The sequence below is a fragment of the Etheostoma cragini genome, chromosome 13 (genome assembly GCF_013103735.1).
Source record: "Etheostoma cragini isolate CJK2018 chromosome 13, CSU_Ecrag_1.0, whole genome shotgun sequence".
Lineage (NCBI taxonomy): Eukaryota > Metazoa > Chordata > Actinopteri > Perciformes > Percidae > Etheostoma > Etheostoma cragini.
Window position 1 is genome coordinate 12,862,317 of NC_048419.1, and position 13,102 is coordinate 12,875,418.

The following is a 13,102-nucleotide window of genomic DNA, read 5'->3' on the forward strand; positions in this document are numbered from 1 at the left end:
ACAGACGCACACAGACACACACAGAGATCCGGACAGGGGCATTTCCTGTATAATGAGTATGGGGGCATCAGCAGTACTCTGAGCCAGTGTCACCTCATGACTGGGAGAAGGGAGAGAGAGAGAGAGAGAGAGAGAGAGAGAGAGAGAGAGAGAGAGAGAGAGAGAGAGAGAGAGAAAACCAGTCACAGTCAGATATATGAAACAGTGTAGGAGATGGAGGGATAAACAGTTGACATCATTGTTCCAGAATGATCAGCCTGTTGGCAGTCACTGTGCGAGTGTGCATGGGAGGTTACGGAGGGGAGGGGAATACAAAAGGATGGGGGAGACGAGACAAAGCCTGGTTGGGATGGGGGCAATAGGCCTATAAATGTGATGCAGGAGAGCACAGCAGCACCTATCTCAGTCAAACCAAGAGTCCGCCTCCTTCTTACCCATCGTTTTTACATTGCCTCTGGAATCTCATCATGGATATCCCCATCCAGTACCCCTGGTACCGTCGGGCCTTCCCACATCGACTTTCTGACCTCTCCTTGGCAGAACCTCTCACTGATTGGCCACTAATCTGGCCCTTCCCCTGGTCCTTTTCCTGGATACGCCCTTCATTCATGCGCTGGTTAAGCTGGCCCAACAATGGACACAGTGAGGTAAAGTAAAATGTACCTGTTACCTTGAAAAAATGAAAATTGTCTCATGTTAAATACCCACAGTATCTTTAAAACTACTTAATTTTCATAAAAATCAGTATTCTTAATTTATGCTCTGCAGTGTGCGGAATGATGTGACAGACTTTTAGATGCATTGACATGCACAAAAATCTTTAATACGTGAAATTTGACTTTCTGATATTATATTATTAAGAAGAATATCCTCTTCCACTGATGCCACTATGAGTCTTGCACTGAGAGGACAATAACAAGCTATTGTGTCTTTTCATGCCCAGCTCTGACTCCAGGCTGCAGGCATGCAACAGAATTTGTTTCTAACAGCTGTATTGTCTGTATAGATGCGCATTGAAAAGGATCGCTACATCATTCATGTGGATGTGAAGTTTTTCTCACCTGAAGAGCTGTCTGTCAATATCTGTGACGAGTTCATCACAGTACATGGCAAACATGAGGGCAGACAGGTCAGAGCGACTATAGAGATCTGCACAAATAGTGAAAGAAAATTGATTCGGTGACAAGTTACTCATATACTGACTCTGATTCTGTTTCCAGGATGACCACGGCTTTGTGTCAAGAGAGTTTCTGAGGAAATACAGGCTTCCTGCTGGAGTGTCAAGTGCTGATGTCAACGCCAGTCTGTCATATGATGGTATCCTTACAATCACTGCTCCTCGGTCTTCTCCTGGCTCAGAGCGCACTATTCCTGTTTCCTGTGAAGATGGAACACCAAAACAGAAAATGTAGAGCAGAGTCTGATGCTTCTCACAATGTTTCACTACTAACCCTAAATGCTGCCTGTTTTAATTTTAACCTGTTACAATTTTGTTGGCAGTGTAGTACACAAATGCAGTAGGCAGGGCATACAGGTCTAGATGTCTATAAGTGCCTTCTAATACACCAGTATCTAATTCCTAACTCACTGTCATTCCCAAGTATCACAGTAGACAATGGTGCTTTGAAATTAAAGGCTAATCATAGAGCTCAGGCAACGACAAAGTGTTGTATAGGCACAGTTGGGTGAGGTGCAGGATAATGAACTTGTGAGACTTAATTTCCCTATCACAAGTCTAGAGAACTCCCTCTTTAACCCATACATCCCGACTAAAAATATTCACACCTCTGTTTGTAAATGACACATTAAGGGCATGTAATCATTTTTGAAAGACATTCCCCAAATGTTATATCAGGTCTTTACTGGCCCTGCAGTTTAGAGTGACAAAATTGTAAGCATTTGTAATTTGAGCTTAAACTAACTTGCAGCACCTATTAGTTTAATAAGTAAATGCTAAAATGTCAATTTGAGGGGGTGGAAATATAAAGACTATCTCCAAATTGTCCAATGAAGATGGTAGCAGACTCAAATTGTTAAACGTAATTGCATCTACAGTACACAGTACTGTCTGGGGGCGTATGAGTAGGATGCCAACGGGGCTTTGTTTATTCTTTTAGAATACTGTTGGTTTCAGTATGTGTGAAGAGGAGGGAGTTCTCTGGAGGCATACAAAGTCATTTCATAGATTGTTTACCAAAAAATGCCACCAAAGGACTTGGGACCAGGTGTGTGTGAAGAAGAAGGAGGGTGAATGAGCTGTAGGGACATAGTGGACGAGGGAGGAACTGATGTTTATCACTGGGCTCCTTTCCCGCTGGGGAGCATGGCCTCTGAGCTGCTAAGGAAAGAGTGTGTGTGAAGGTATGTAAGAGTGAATGCATAATGTGCTTGTAGATGCCAGAGTTACAGCTTTATCATTCCTTCACATTGGCAACAACCCTCTGGAATATTAACACAGAAAACAACAAATAGAATAAATGTTGAAACTCAAAATCCATCTTGTGTTTATTTCTTTTTGTTTGAAGTGTTTCTGCTTCCAAAAGAAGTTCACATAACAACACACACTACATCCGGGGAGACGCTGATTGATGCATCAAACGTTCTTCTTTGACTTTAAACAATATCTATATACTTTGCATAAAGGTTTTAATTGTTTTGTCAGGTATAGACAATTCATAATTATTCTTTCAAAAATAGGTCCAGGTGCCTTATTTCAGTGTCATTTTTTAAAGTCCATCTTTACAAAAGTACAAGATTATGTCATTTGAAGTAACCTATATTGTATTAGACCCTACTGCAAAAGTAGTAGTCAGTAGTAGGGACCTGTATTATAATTAAATGTCTGCGTCAATGCTGCCATGTGTTTTTTTAGTGAGTCAAATTATTAAATAGGTAATGTTGTCTATGTACAAATAAAATAAAAACAACAAACACATATTTTTAACTTGTGACACACAATCACCAAGAAAGTAAGTAATAGTGACTAAGTAGCGTGAATTGCATGAATCAGAAAAACATACACAATTTTGTCTCTTTTTAATATACTTTATTTAACTTCTACACTTTGACAAATGCTTTTAATATCTGCAAAACAGATATAAACAGTATGATGGAGTATTACAAAGAATAAAACAGACAAGTCTAATATAAAGCACTAAGCAGCAATGCTCCTTTTTTATCACTTTAAAACTTTAACTATAAAATCACAATCTACTGTAAATCTACTATGCAGATCATGATTTTAAAGTATGGCATCCAGTGTGGATATGTAAACCTACATATATACTGACTACAATGTGTAAGATCATATGATGTATCGTATTTTAAGTATACTCAAAAAAAATGTAATGTGACAAGAATGTTCTTCTCATTATTGATCAAGGCAACATCAGTTACAGTAGAAGTCCCATTTCTGAAAATAATAAGAAAGGTAGAATGAGGAGAAAGCATAACAAAATGCTTTAACAAATGTGTGTGCGTGTGTGTGCGTGTGTGTGTGTGTGTCCACCTACAGTAGTCTTGACTTCAGTGCTGGCTGGCATGAGAGGATGAGTCTCCTCCACTACACTGCTGGGGAAGTGACCAATGCGAGCCTCCTGCTGTCCATAATAGGAGTCTTGTACCTGCAAACAGATGGTATAGTCTAAAGTATTGACAACATCACGTTTGAGTGGAACATGAGTGCTGCACATGGATACAACACATCTTCATGTCTTCCAACAGAAATACATCTTTTGGTTAAAAGCTACAGTATGTGAAAGCAAAAGCAATTTTTTCACTTACACTGCCAGCCCAGAAGAGGTTTCCTCTGTCCTTCAGCATTGCATAGACATAGATGAGCTGCCCCTGTCTGATGGGGATGAACCTGCAGTCTCCCGGGTAGTAATCCTGCAGTGCCCGAGCTATCAAGATAGGATCTGTGCAGGCATATAGAGGGAGACTGAGGCTTCAGGACTTTTGCAGTTCATAAAATGTGTCAAATTTCTATGCACATTTCAGCATGGGCATTATCATATTAATTACCTACAGTTCTATAATATGGTCACAAGATAACTACTAAGTGCAGTCACTAGCAGCAGTAACAATGTTGGTGAGTGAGTTACTTACGGCTGCAGTCGGAGTCAGCACAGAGTTTCTTGTCAGCGAGTTTAGGCATCTGCCTTCCCGCTTCAGACGTTGGCAGCAAAAGCCACACTGAAAGAGCAAGCCAGAGTTTACAAGGCATGTCTATATGTGAAATGCACCCGATGTTCCAATGGCCTTGTTTTACACCTGGTGAATGTCTTGTGGGCTTTTGTTGCCTTATGTTAGTTTGCCGTCTTTGAGAAGGAGGTGCAGTGATGGCATTCCATTTTCTACTCTCCCTACCCCCCTACCTCATACATGAACACACACAGAGTTCCTTTCAAACCCTTCAAGCAGGTAAACAGGATGGGGGATGAAGAGGAGGGCTAGATTAGACAGACCCCTGTTTGTGTCCTGACCTTCCCCTCTCTCCATCTCCATCACCCCATGTCAACCCCACTCAAACAGCACTGTGAAACGTTGTAGCAACACATTCCTCAGTTAATCTGTTTTCCCTACCTTGTGCAACCCCTAGATGTCAGAGCATTTTACTGCAGACACACCTACCTCCCTCAGAACATTTCTCACTCTGTTTGCTCTTTACCTTTCTTACTCAGGAGGTGGAGCCACTGGTTGTATTTACATACTGTATGTCTCCATTACCGAGGAAACCAGCTGAGCCTGAGCCTCTCTTGTGCAAACACTCCCAAACACACACACATACAGTCACCAAACAGGAAGACTATACCTGTTTGGTGTGAGCTGGCTGGGAACTGTCAGGTAAGACAGCCTTTCATGTTGTTTCTTTTATAGTTGAACATGGATTAATAAGGGTTGTAAGTTGACATAATGAAACTGGGTAATGTTGATGTAGAAATGACTATTTTAAAAAGGAAAACAGCATGGTCCCATCGTAGTGAGCGATATAAACAGGTGAGATGGCTGGTGACGTCAGATTCAAAGGCAGAAATGACCAGGGAGGCTGAAACTTCAGAGGGCAACTACATTGTAACCAACGTTTAGTTTATATAAACAGTAAGTTATATAAGCACAAGCCTGCAGGGACTAGAACAAAGATAATGTGGTAGAGTGTGGTAGAAATAAAGATTATAGTGTCTATTTAAGCCTGATTTGGGGCAAAGAAAATGTAAGCAGCAGTTGGTGGTGAATGTTTCTTAATGATCTGGATAAAATTGATTACTTTAGAGACTGTTCTGAACAGTTAAGAGTTTGTTGTATTTGTGTGAAATGCTTTGGAATTCAGGGAGGGGAGCAGGACAAAGATAATAGTGGAGCTGGTATTTCAGACACAGTAACAAAAGCACCTGTCAGACAAAAGACCTCCTTAAAGGCCATGTAAGATAATATCCCTAGAAAACAAATAGTCTGACACTAACACAAGTCGTCAGACATGTCCAGAATTTCACAGTTAGAGTAAATACATCAACAGTGTTTTTCTGTACTATTGGTTGACTTTCCCTCCCACAGAGTTGTCTGAGAAAAAGAGAACCAAGTATTTGAATGATACCAGAATTAGAGCCAGTGGCACCGCAGTGAAGAACAAGTTTGGCGGAGACATACTGTGAAACCCATTCCTGACCAGACCATCAACATACAGACAAGGATTCCTGATTTTACAAGAAGAAAGAGTTCATGGCAACAGTCTGCTACCCGTGTGATTCTAAAACCTGGGATGGTGCTCTCTAACTGACTCCTACAAGCCTGCGGCTATCGACAATGTTCGCAGCCAGGAAAAACAGTCTCCCGTCCCCCAGCCTAGAGGACTCCTTCTTTCCTCTCTCCTCATCCTCCTCAGTGTCACTCGCCTTTGCTCTTCCCTCATCCACATCGTCTCCTGGCAGCAGTGACAGCGGAGGAGGGATAGAGACGGATCTGATACTAGCTGCAGAGCTGGGACAGGCTTTACTGGAGAAGAATGAGGAGCTGGCAGCCTCTCTGGAGCAGAGGGAGAGGGACATTGAGGTAATGATAAAGCTGCTGTAAACACTGTTTCTTGTGACTATGCAAACTTTCTAACACTGCTAAGAAATATAATGAATCAGGAACAAAAAAAAACACTAAAAACATTTTTACCACGAAGAAGCAAAATATATGACTAATTCTAGCCTGTAGAGCAATCATTATAAATGTGCAACAACTTATACGTTTGTAACTAACACCAAATGTCTATCTATGCCACCTTAGATAATCACAATTACACTTCTTCATCCTAATCAAGGCTGATAACAAAAACTTTAAATTTAAAAAACTATTAGTCACTGCATATTACGTAGACTTAAAACAATTAGACAGATGACTGCAAAAAAAAGTATGAGATAGCACAGAGATTAATGGATGATAGATGTATTTAGATCTTCTTATTATTATACGTTGTGAAAGCATTAGCAGTATTTTATCTGCTGCTTTTCTGTAAGTATTTTTACTGCAATTTATATTTAAATGAGAGAAATATCCATCGTAAATAATGAAATGAATGATGGCTGAATTCCATTTAGCTGCATCAGCTTAAAGGTCCTGACATGACAAACTGGAACACTTGAATAGAACATACCCAGCCCTCATTAATGTTATTAGTAACACGCTTTTCCTATTCTGTTTTTTAAAGACCAGTGTGTCACTGAATCTGATCTTGATACGAACACTTTTGCTGCCTGTAAACCAGTGAAACGATGAAACTAGTTAATGATGCGTTTAATGTCTCAGGCTTTGCAGCAGGAGAAGCATGTTCTACACAGGAAGCTGGAAATTAATGAACTGGCATCTGGGCAGAGGGATGCAGAGCTGACTGCAGATTTAGCTGTCTTGAGGGCTGAGCTGGAGCGACATCAGAGCCAGGGACGCGACCGGCGAAGGGATGAGAGCGAGCAGCTGACTCAGTTAGCCAATCATAACCAACGCTTGGTGGAGCAGCTAGCAGAGGTTGGTTTATAACATCAGTGTAAAGCCCATCTTAATGAGCTGCTAATCCACAAAAGAAAACATTACAAGTAGATAATAATGCTGTTAGAATATTCTGAATCTCTGTTTTTCCTGTATGTATGTGCGGCAATCGTATGTCATGTGCTGTGACGTCTCAGTCATGCAGACAGGAAAAGGCAGACTAGCAGGTTTATGGAGTACCCTCTTTGTCTCATTGGACAATAGCATTACTCAACTTTGTTGATCTTCCACCCACTTAGGCTGTAACACTGGAACATTCCTTGAGGATTGAGCTTCGTTCCCTCAGAGAAGCTATGGACGAGTCATCTTTCAGCCGAAATATCAACTTCACACAATTAGAGAACATTCAAGCAGAGGTACAGTCACTTCGAAGTAAATCAATGCTAACATAATGTTCTCAGTTTTAGTATGACAGGCATGATATTATGCAATCTTGAATGCTGCAGGATAGTAGGTCATTCACAAAAAGCATTACATTTCAAACATGGTCCTGTCAACATAAGTCTCAAGTCCCTGATGGCAGGTCCAAGTTAAATCACACCTCAGTAGCAAATTGCAGGTCTGTTACATGTCTTTTAGGTCTCTGCATATTGACCCCAAGAGGCATGGCATTTAAACATTCAATAATTTGAGTTTTTATAAAGATAAAACAATGTCCTTCAAAAAAATGATGCCTACTAATTACATATCCAAGGCCCGAAAGTAGCTGTTTTGATTTTTTTATTGTTTTGGTGTTTTATAAAGTCAAAACTTGAGACTCAAAAGTTTTAGTTTTTTAGTGTCACGTTAGGTCAAGTCTTAAGAAAGTTGAGTCTCATGTAAGTCTGGTCAAAATCAAATCTCAAGTTCTGTTTTGAGTCCGTCTAAGTCTCAAGTCTCAACGATGCAGATATTAGCAGAATATTAAGTATACCCATAAGGATTTAATAGACTTGGGGGCCTAAATATCCATATCTCAAATCATCTAAATCAATATACTGTATTCTTCTTTGTAATTACCACTTTTACTGACTTCTAGCATTGCACAATTTTATCAATATTTTGTGTTAATTTATCTTTCTCTTCTTCCCATGCAGAACAGAGTTTTGCTGGAGCGGCTGTCGAACATAGAGGTACAACTAAAGGCTTCACAGGAGGACGGCGATAGACTCCGAGTGGAGAGGGAGACACTGAGAGCCAGACTGTCAGAAACACAATCCAAACTGAGAGAGAAAGAAGCAGAGGTGAGGGTGGATGACTGACTGGTATTAAAGATGAACTTTAGCGTGCTCGAATCATGTGCTGCAGGAGATATTTAATCATCACTAACAGAAATCCCTAAATCCTGTGTGTGTGTGTGTGTGTGTGTGTGTGCTTGTTACTGTCTCTCACTATGTGTGTTGGTTTGTGTATGTAGTTAGAGCAGGAGCAGGGAGTGGTGTTTGAGTTGCGAACCGTGAATCGCTCTCTACAGAAAAAAGCTCTGAACTTGGGAGAAGAAAGCATTCTGGACAGTACACAAACAGAACCTTTGTCTCTGCATAGTGAAATTCAGCAATCACAGGTACACACACGCACACACACAATAACACATGCACACATGCACTGATACCAACCAGTTTCCAAAATCCCAAACCTCTCTGTACCCAAATTTTCATGGAAAGCAGAAAGACCTAGTAATAAGCGTTGAGATCTTACTGACCTTTCTATATGTTGTGTTGTTGCGTGTTTCTCTCCTGCTAACCAGGCCAAAGAGGCTCTCCTAGCTCACTCCACAGTCCTGCAAGAAAGAGATGAAGAGATAAAAGCGCTTACAGAGGAGGTCTGTTGAACTTTTTACTGCATACAACACATATACAACTTTTCACAGGGAGGATTTGTTGCTAGTTTTCATCTCAATGGGTTAGGACTATCTAAAACGGGTGAAAACCATTGCTACAATGTATAGCAATATATTTGTCTAAGTTATATAGCATCAAGCGAGCGGGGTGTAGCCTAACAACAATGTATTTGTCTTTTAATAAATAAAATCAGACATCCTCTAGTTTTTTCACTTGCATTAGGCTTCAGTTGGGCCCCATTTAAAAATGTGTTTGCTTACTTTATTTATATGTTTGACCTTAACTGTGCAATATCATGTTCGCAGATTTTCAAATACAAGGTTGTTTCCATTTGAATCTGTTGAACGGGGGAACTTTCTCTGTACTCACCCCAAGAGTTTGTGAAACTTAGAACGTCCACATCACATAAACTTTACATTTCCGTAAAGTAGAAGGCATCTTGTGTCCAGTGCTGATATTTTGAAATAAGAACATATTTGTATATTTATACATTTTTGAATTTTCAAATAATTAAAACGAGTATGTTATTTTTCTAAAGTAGTTCTTTGAATTTGTTTGTGGAAAACTAAAATCAGACACAAATTAATTTTCAAGGCAGAGTATTTTAAAAACATTCCTAAGAGGATCATTTATAATGTATTATTATAATTTATAGAGAATCAGGAATGTGAGTATTTTACATACAGTAAAGTCAAATTTTATGATTACAATATGTCAAACTTTGCAGCTACAATCTCAAAGAGAAGAGCTGGAGTCTTTGAGGCAGGAAATCAAGCCATTTAGAAGCAGTCCTGGACAGCCAAGCTACAGGTAATGCCACACCACAACATATTTGTCTATTTCATTTGATTTCATTTGAGCCCACAGTGATATGTTTTGCTTACCATCATATCCACGTCCAGTTCTTTAGAGAGGGAATTGGCCATGGCGTGTCAGGAGAAAGAATCACTAACTCAGCAGCTTCTCAACACCATCAAACACAAGGTGGCACTGTCTCAAGAGCTGGAGACCTGGCAGGTGAGTCGGTGTGCAGGGATAGAAAATTGTCTTTTGGCAACACGTTAATAAAAGTTTTGTTTAAAGGCAGAATATTGTTTTTTTAATCCTGTTGCAGGAGGACATGCGGCTTGTGATCAATCAACAGGTGCAGCAAAAGGAGGAGGAGAGACAGAGAGAAAAACAGAGAGAGAAAAACAACACTGTGGGACTCCAAAGAAGCAAGTCTTTAAAAGTGAAGGGAGAGGGAGGGAAAGGATTCTTCTCCTTTTTCAAAGACAAATAACAGCGAGAAATGGCAGCAGTTTAAACGAACAGAGTATCAGCCTTTATCTTTGCCACTGTGAGCTTCTGCTGCAAGTTTATGTAGACTGTAATGCAAAAAGTGATATGTTTACAGACCTCATATTTAAATATATTTGTATATATGCATGTATAGTTGTGTTCAAAATAATAGCAGTGAGTTTAAAAAAGTGAATAATGCTCAAACTCCTTAGAATAGCTTTTAATTGCATTGGGAACACTGCACATCCAAATCAAAACATGACCAAATTGATCAAGTTTGTGTTCTACCTTTACAGAAAGTGAAGAAAAAAAGAATATAAGGCTGTTCAAAAAAGTAGCTGTATTTCTTTACAGACTCGAACATTTACTGTATAAAATGAAAAATGTATCAAGGGCTTGCTTTACTTGAATCACTGCACTAATATTTAGTTGCATAACCATTATTTCTGAGAACTGCCTCACATCTGTGTTGCATGGAGTCAACCAACTTCTGGCACCTGTGAACAGGTATTCAAGCCCAGGACGATTGAACTCCATTCCACTATTCCTCTACTTTACTGGGTTTTGCCTCAGAAACAGCATTTGTGATGTCACCCCAGACGTTTTCGATGGGATTGAGGTCCAGGGATTGGGCTGGCCACTGCATAAAATCAATCTTGTTCATCTGGAACCAAGACTTTTCTCGCTTACTGGTGTGTTTTGTCTTGTTGAAGGACCCATTTCAAGGGCATTTCCTCTTCAGCATAAGGCAACATGACCTCTTCAAGTATTTTGATGTATTGAAACTGATCCATAATCCCTGATATGCGATAAATAGTACCACCATGCTTTACTGTCTTCACAGTCTACTGTGGCTTGAATTAAGTGCATGGGAGTCATTGGACAAACTGTCTGCGGCCCCTAGACCCAAAAAGGATAATTTTTCTCTCATCAGCCAACAGAATGTTGCTCCATTTCTCCTTTGGCCAGTCAATGTGTCCTTTGGCAAATTTCAACCTATTCAGTACATGTCTTTTTTCAGCAGTGGGACTTTGCGGGGGCTTCTAGCTGATAGCTTTGCTTCACATAGCCTTCTTCTGATCAGAACAGTACTCACAGGTAACTTTAAGTCTTCTTTGATTTTCCAGGAGCTGATCATTGGTTGAGCCTATTCTTCAATCAAATGGTAGTTGCCCGTTTTTTCCCCACACCGTTCAGGCTTTAGATGCCATTTGAAATCATTTTGGCTGAGCAGCCTATCATTTTCTGCACTTCTTTACATGGTTTTCCTCTCTCCAATCACCTTTTAATCAAAGTCTGCTGTTCCTCAGAGCAATGTCTGGAACTACCCATTTTGCTGAGTATTTCAGTGTGAAATATACTATAACCAGCATGCACAACATTTGCGTCCTATCTTCCTTAAATATGGGCCATAATTGATACCTGTTTCTTCACAGAATCAATCACCTTTTGAACATCCCTTTCATTTACCGATTCAATTAAACAGAATGAGCAGCATGCATGTCTTGACTGTTCGGTCTGTTGGTTTTCTATGACTCTGCAACACTTACTAGTAAATTATGTAACATGTAGAAATATCACTTCTACCCAAAAATGTGATTTATGAGGTTAGTGATGTTGGACTGGTATTATTTTGAACACAACTGTGCATTATATCAGTTATTTCAGAATTTAGGATTTTATATTAAAAATTCAAAGCCATTGGAGTCTCTTTTGGGTGTTTTATAATCTGTAAGTGGATGTAATGACAGTACCTTAAAGATGCACTTTTGTTTTTCTTGGTCTCTCTGTGAGTTCAGATAGAATCCAAAGAACAATTTGCAACAAAAATTATCCAGCGATCAAAGTCAACATATTCACAACTATTTAAACATCCAGCAAACATGGAGCAACATTTACATTAATTTAGAGTTTCTGGTGCTTCTGGAAACCTAAAAAACGTCCAATATCCACTCTACTTTAGCTTTGTTTTTAGCCTCTAGCAATTCCTGAGAAAAATATCTGGCTCTTTAGCTTGCTAGATGCTTAACTATGTACATCAAACCCAAACTATGAGCTAAAGGGGGCTAAAAAGCCCATTGGTGCTGAATGTAAGTTCATCCACAGTAGATACAAAAAATGATGTGGCAGTCTCACTTTATCTACGGAACTGCAATGTATTACATATTAAATGCGGAAGAAAAAAGTAACTACGATAGAAATAACATCTTTAATAAATTAAGTCCAAAAGACAGTCACTTCCTTCCACTTCTCTCTATAATTATATTACATAATGTATAAATAATATGCAGTCAAATGTTAAACAGGACTGGGAAAACCCAGTAGCAGCGTGAGTAGTGCAAGTTTCGTTCAGGTCAGTGTTTCCAAATGTCTTAATGCCACACACGCTATTTATATATATATATATATATATATATATATATATATATATATATATATATATATATATATATATATATATATATATATATATATATATATATATATATATATATATAAAAAACATCCCTTGGGTGGATGGAGCAACACCTTATCACTTACAGTCAACCGACCGACTGTTCATGCGTGGTTTCTCACATGGTTTTATATGCTTCAAAAATAGATGAGCACACAATCAAACACACAATTACTTACTCATACACACAGTTTTAAGGACCACACTAGCGTTTTAGCATGATTTTACACTATTTTCTTTCTGCCAACCACTTTATTTTTAGATTGGTCCTTTAGGCATTAGGGTAAGGATAGTCTGGCTCAACGGATGTGTAGTGCCAACATAAAGCCTGACATTCCTCCGCTGCTCGTTTGCACGGGCACCGTTGATGCAGCCGGGGCTTAGCACCGCCCAGGACGGTTGTAACTGGTTTAAAGAAATTCAAACAAGTTGAGTTTCCCTTATTCCAGAGTAGATAAGCGGTGTAGCCAGACCCTACTCCAGCACTAACAGCGCTGTGGCGATGGGTCCGGCAATGCAA

At 39.5% G+C, this 13,102-nt stretch overlaps 3 protein-coding genes across 4 annotated transcripts; 2 read left to right on the top strand and 1 right to left on the bottom strand.

Moving 5' to 3' along the window:
* The first annotated feature begins 372 nt into the window (after positions 1-372).
* On the top strand, positions 373-2,495 carry LOC117955183 (alpha-crystallin B chain-like). The gene is made up of 3 exons (XM_034889455.1): positions 373-647; positions 1,007-1,129; positions 1,221-2,495. Exons 1-3 carry the CDS (start codon positions 468-470, stop codon positions 1,410-1,412), a joined length of 495 nt encoding a protein of 164 aa, XP_034745346.1. The 5' UTR covers positions 373-467; the 3' UTR covers positions 1,413-2,495.
* Positions 2,496-3,177: 682 nt separating this feature from the next.
* On the bottom strand, positions 3,178-4,485 carry mia (MIA SH3 domain containing). Its single transcript, XM_034889457.1, has 4 exons — positions 4,108-4,485; positions 3,784-3,917; positions 3,513-3,623; positions 3,178-3,412 (listed from the first exon to the last, which is right to left on the bottom strand). The coding sequence occupies exons 1-4, from the start codon at positions 4,223-4,225 to the stop codon at positions 3,389-3,391; spliced, it is 387 nt and encodes a 128-aa protein (XP_034745348.1). The 5' UTR covers positions 4,226-4,485; the 3' UTR covers positions 3,178-3,388.
* Positions 4,486-4,723: 238 nt separating this feature from the next.
* Positions 4,724-10,130, top strand: bicdl2 (BICD family like cargo adaptor 2). Of its 2 annotated transcripts, XM_034889435.1 has the most exons (10): positions 4,724-4,845; positions 5,554-6,048; positions 6,790-7,005; positions 7,266-7,382; positions 8,103-8,249; positions 8,423-8,569; positions 8,753-8,827; positions 9,574-9,656; positions 9,749-9,863; positions 9,961-10,130. In XM_034889435.1, exons 2-10 carry the CDS (start codon positions 5,803-5,805, stop codon positions 10,126-10,128), a joined length of 1,314 nt encoding a protein of 437 aa, XP_034745326.1. In that variant the 5' UTR covers positions 4,724-4,845; positions 5,554-5,802; the 3' UTR covers positions 10,129-10,130. The 2 variants fall into 2 exon arrangements, with proteins under 2 accessions (XP_034745326.1, XP_034745327.1); XM_034889436.1 differs by lacking the exon at positions 8,423-8,569.
* The last annotated feature ends 2,972 nt before the right edge of the window (positions 10,131-13,102 follow it).

Coding starts and splice junctions, on each gene's coding strand:
- LOC117955183 (XM_034889455.1), top strand. CDS start 468: ATGGATATCCCCATCCAGTACCCCTGGTACCGTCGGGCCTTCCCACAT. Junction 648..1,006: donor CCAACAATGGACACAGTGAG/GTAAAGTAAAAT, acceptor TTGTCTGTATAG/ATGCGCATTGAAAAGGATCG. Junction 1,130..1,220: donor GCAAACATGAGGGCAGACAG/GTCAGAGCGACT, acceptor TTCTGTTTCCAG/GATGACCACGGCTTTGTGTC.
- mia (XM_034889457.1), bottom strand. CDS start 4,225: ATGCCTTGTAAACTCTGGCTTGCTCTTTCAGTGTGGCTTTTGCTGCCA. Junction 3,918..4,107: donor TGCTGACTCCGACTGCAGCC/GTAAGTAACTCA, acceptor ATGCCTGCACAG/ATCCTATCTTGATAGCTCGG. Junction 3,413..3,512: donor GCACTGAAGTCAAGACTACT/GTAGGTGGACAC, acceptor TATTATTTTCAG/AAATGGGACTTCTACTGTAA.
- bicdl2 (XM_034889435.1), top strand. CDS start 5,803: ATGTTCGCAGCCAGGAAAAACAGTCTCCCGTCCCCCAGCCTAGAGGAC. Junction 7,383..8,102: donor TAGAGAACATTCAAGCAGAG/GTACAGTCACTT, acceptor CTTCCCATGCAG/AACAGAGTTTTGCTGGAGCG. Junction 8,250..8,422: donor TGAGAGAGAAAGAAGCAGAG/GTGAGGGTGGAT, acceptor TTGTGTATGTAG/TTAGAGCAGGAGCAGGGAGT.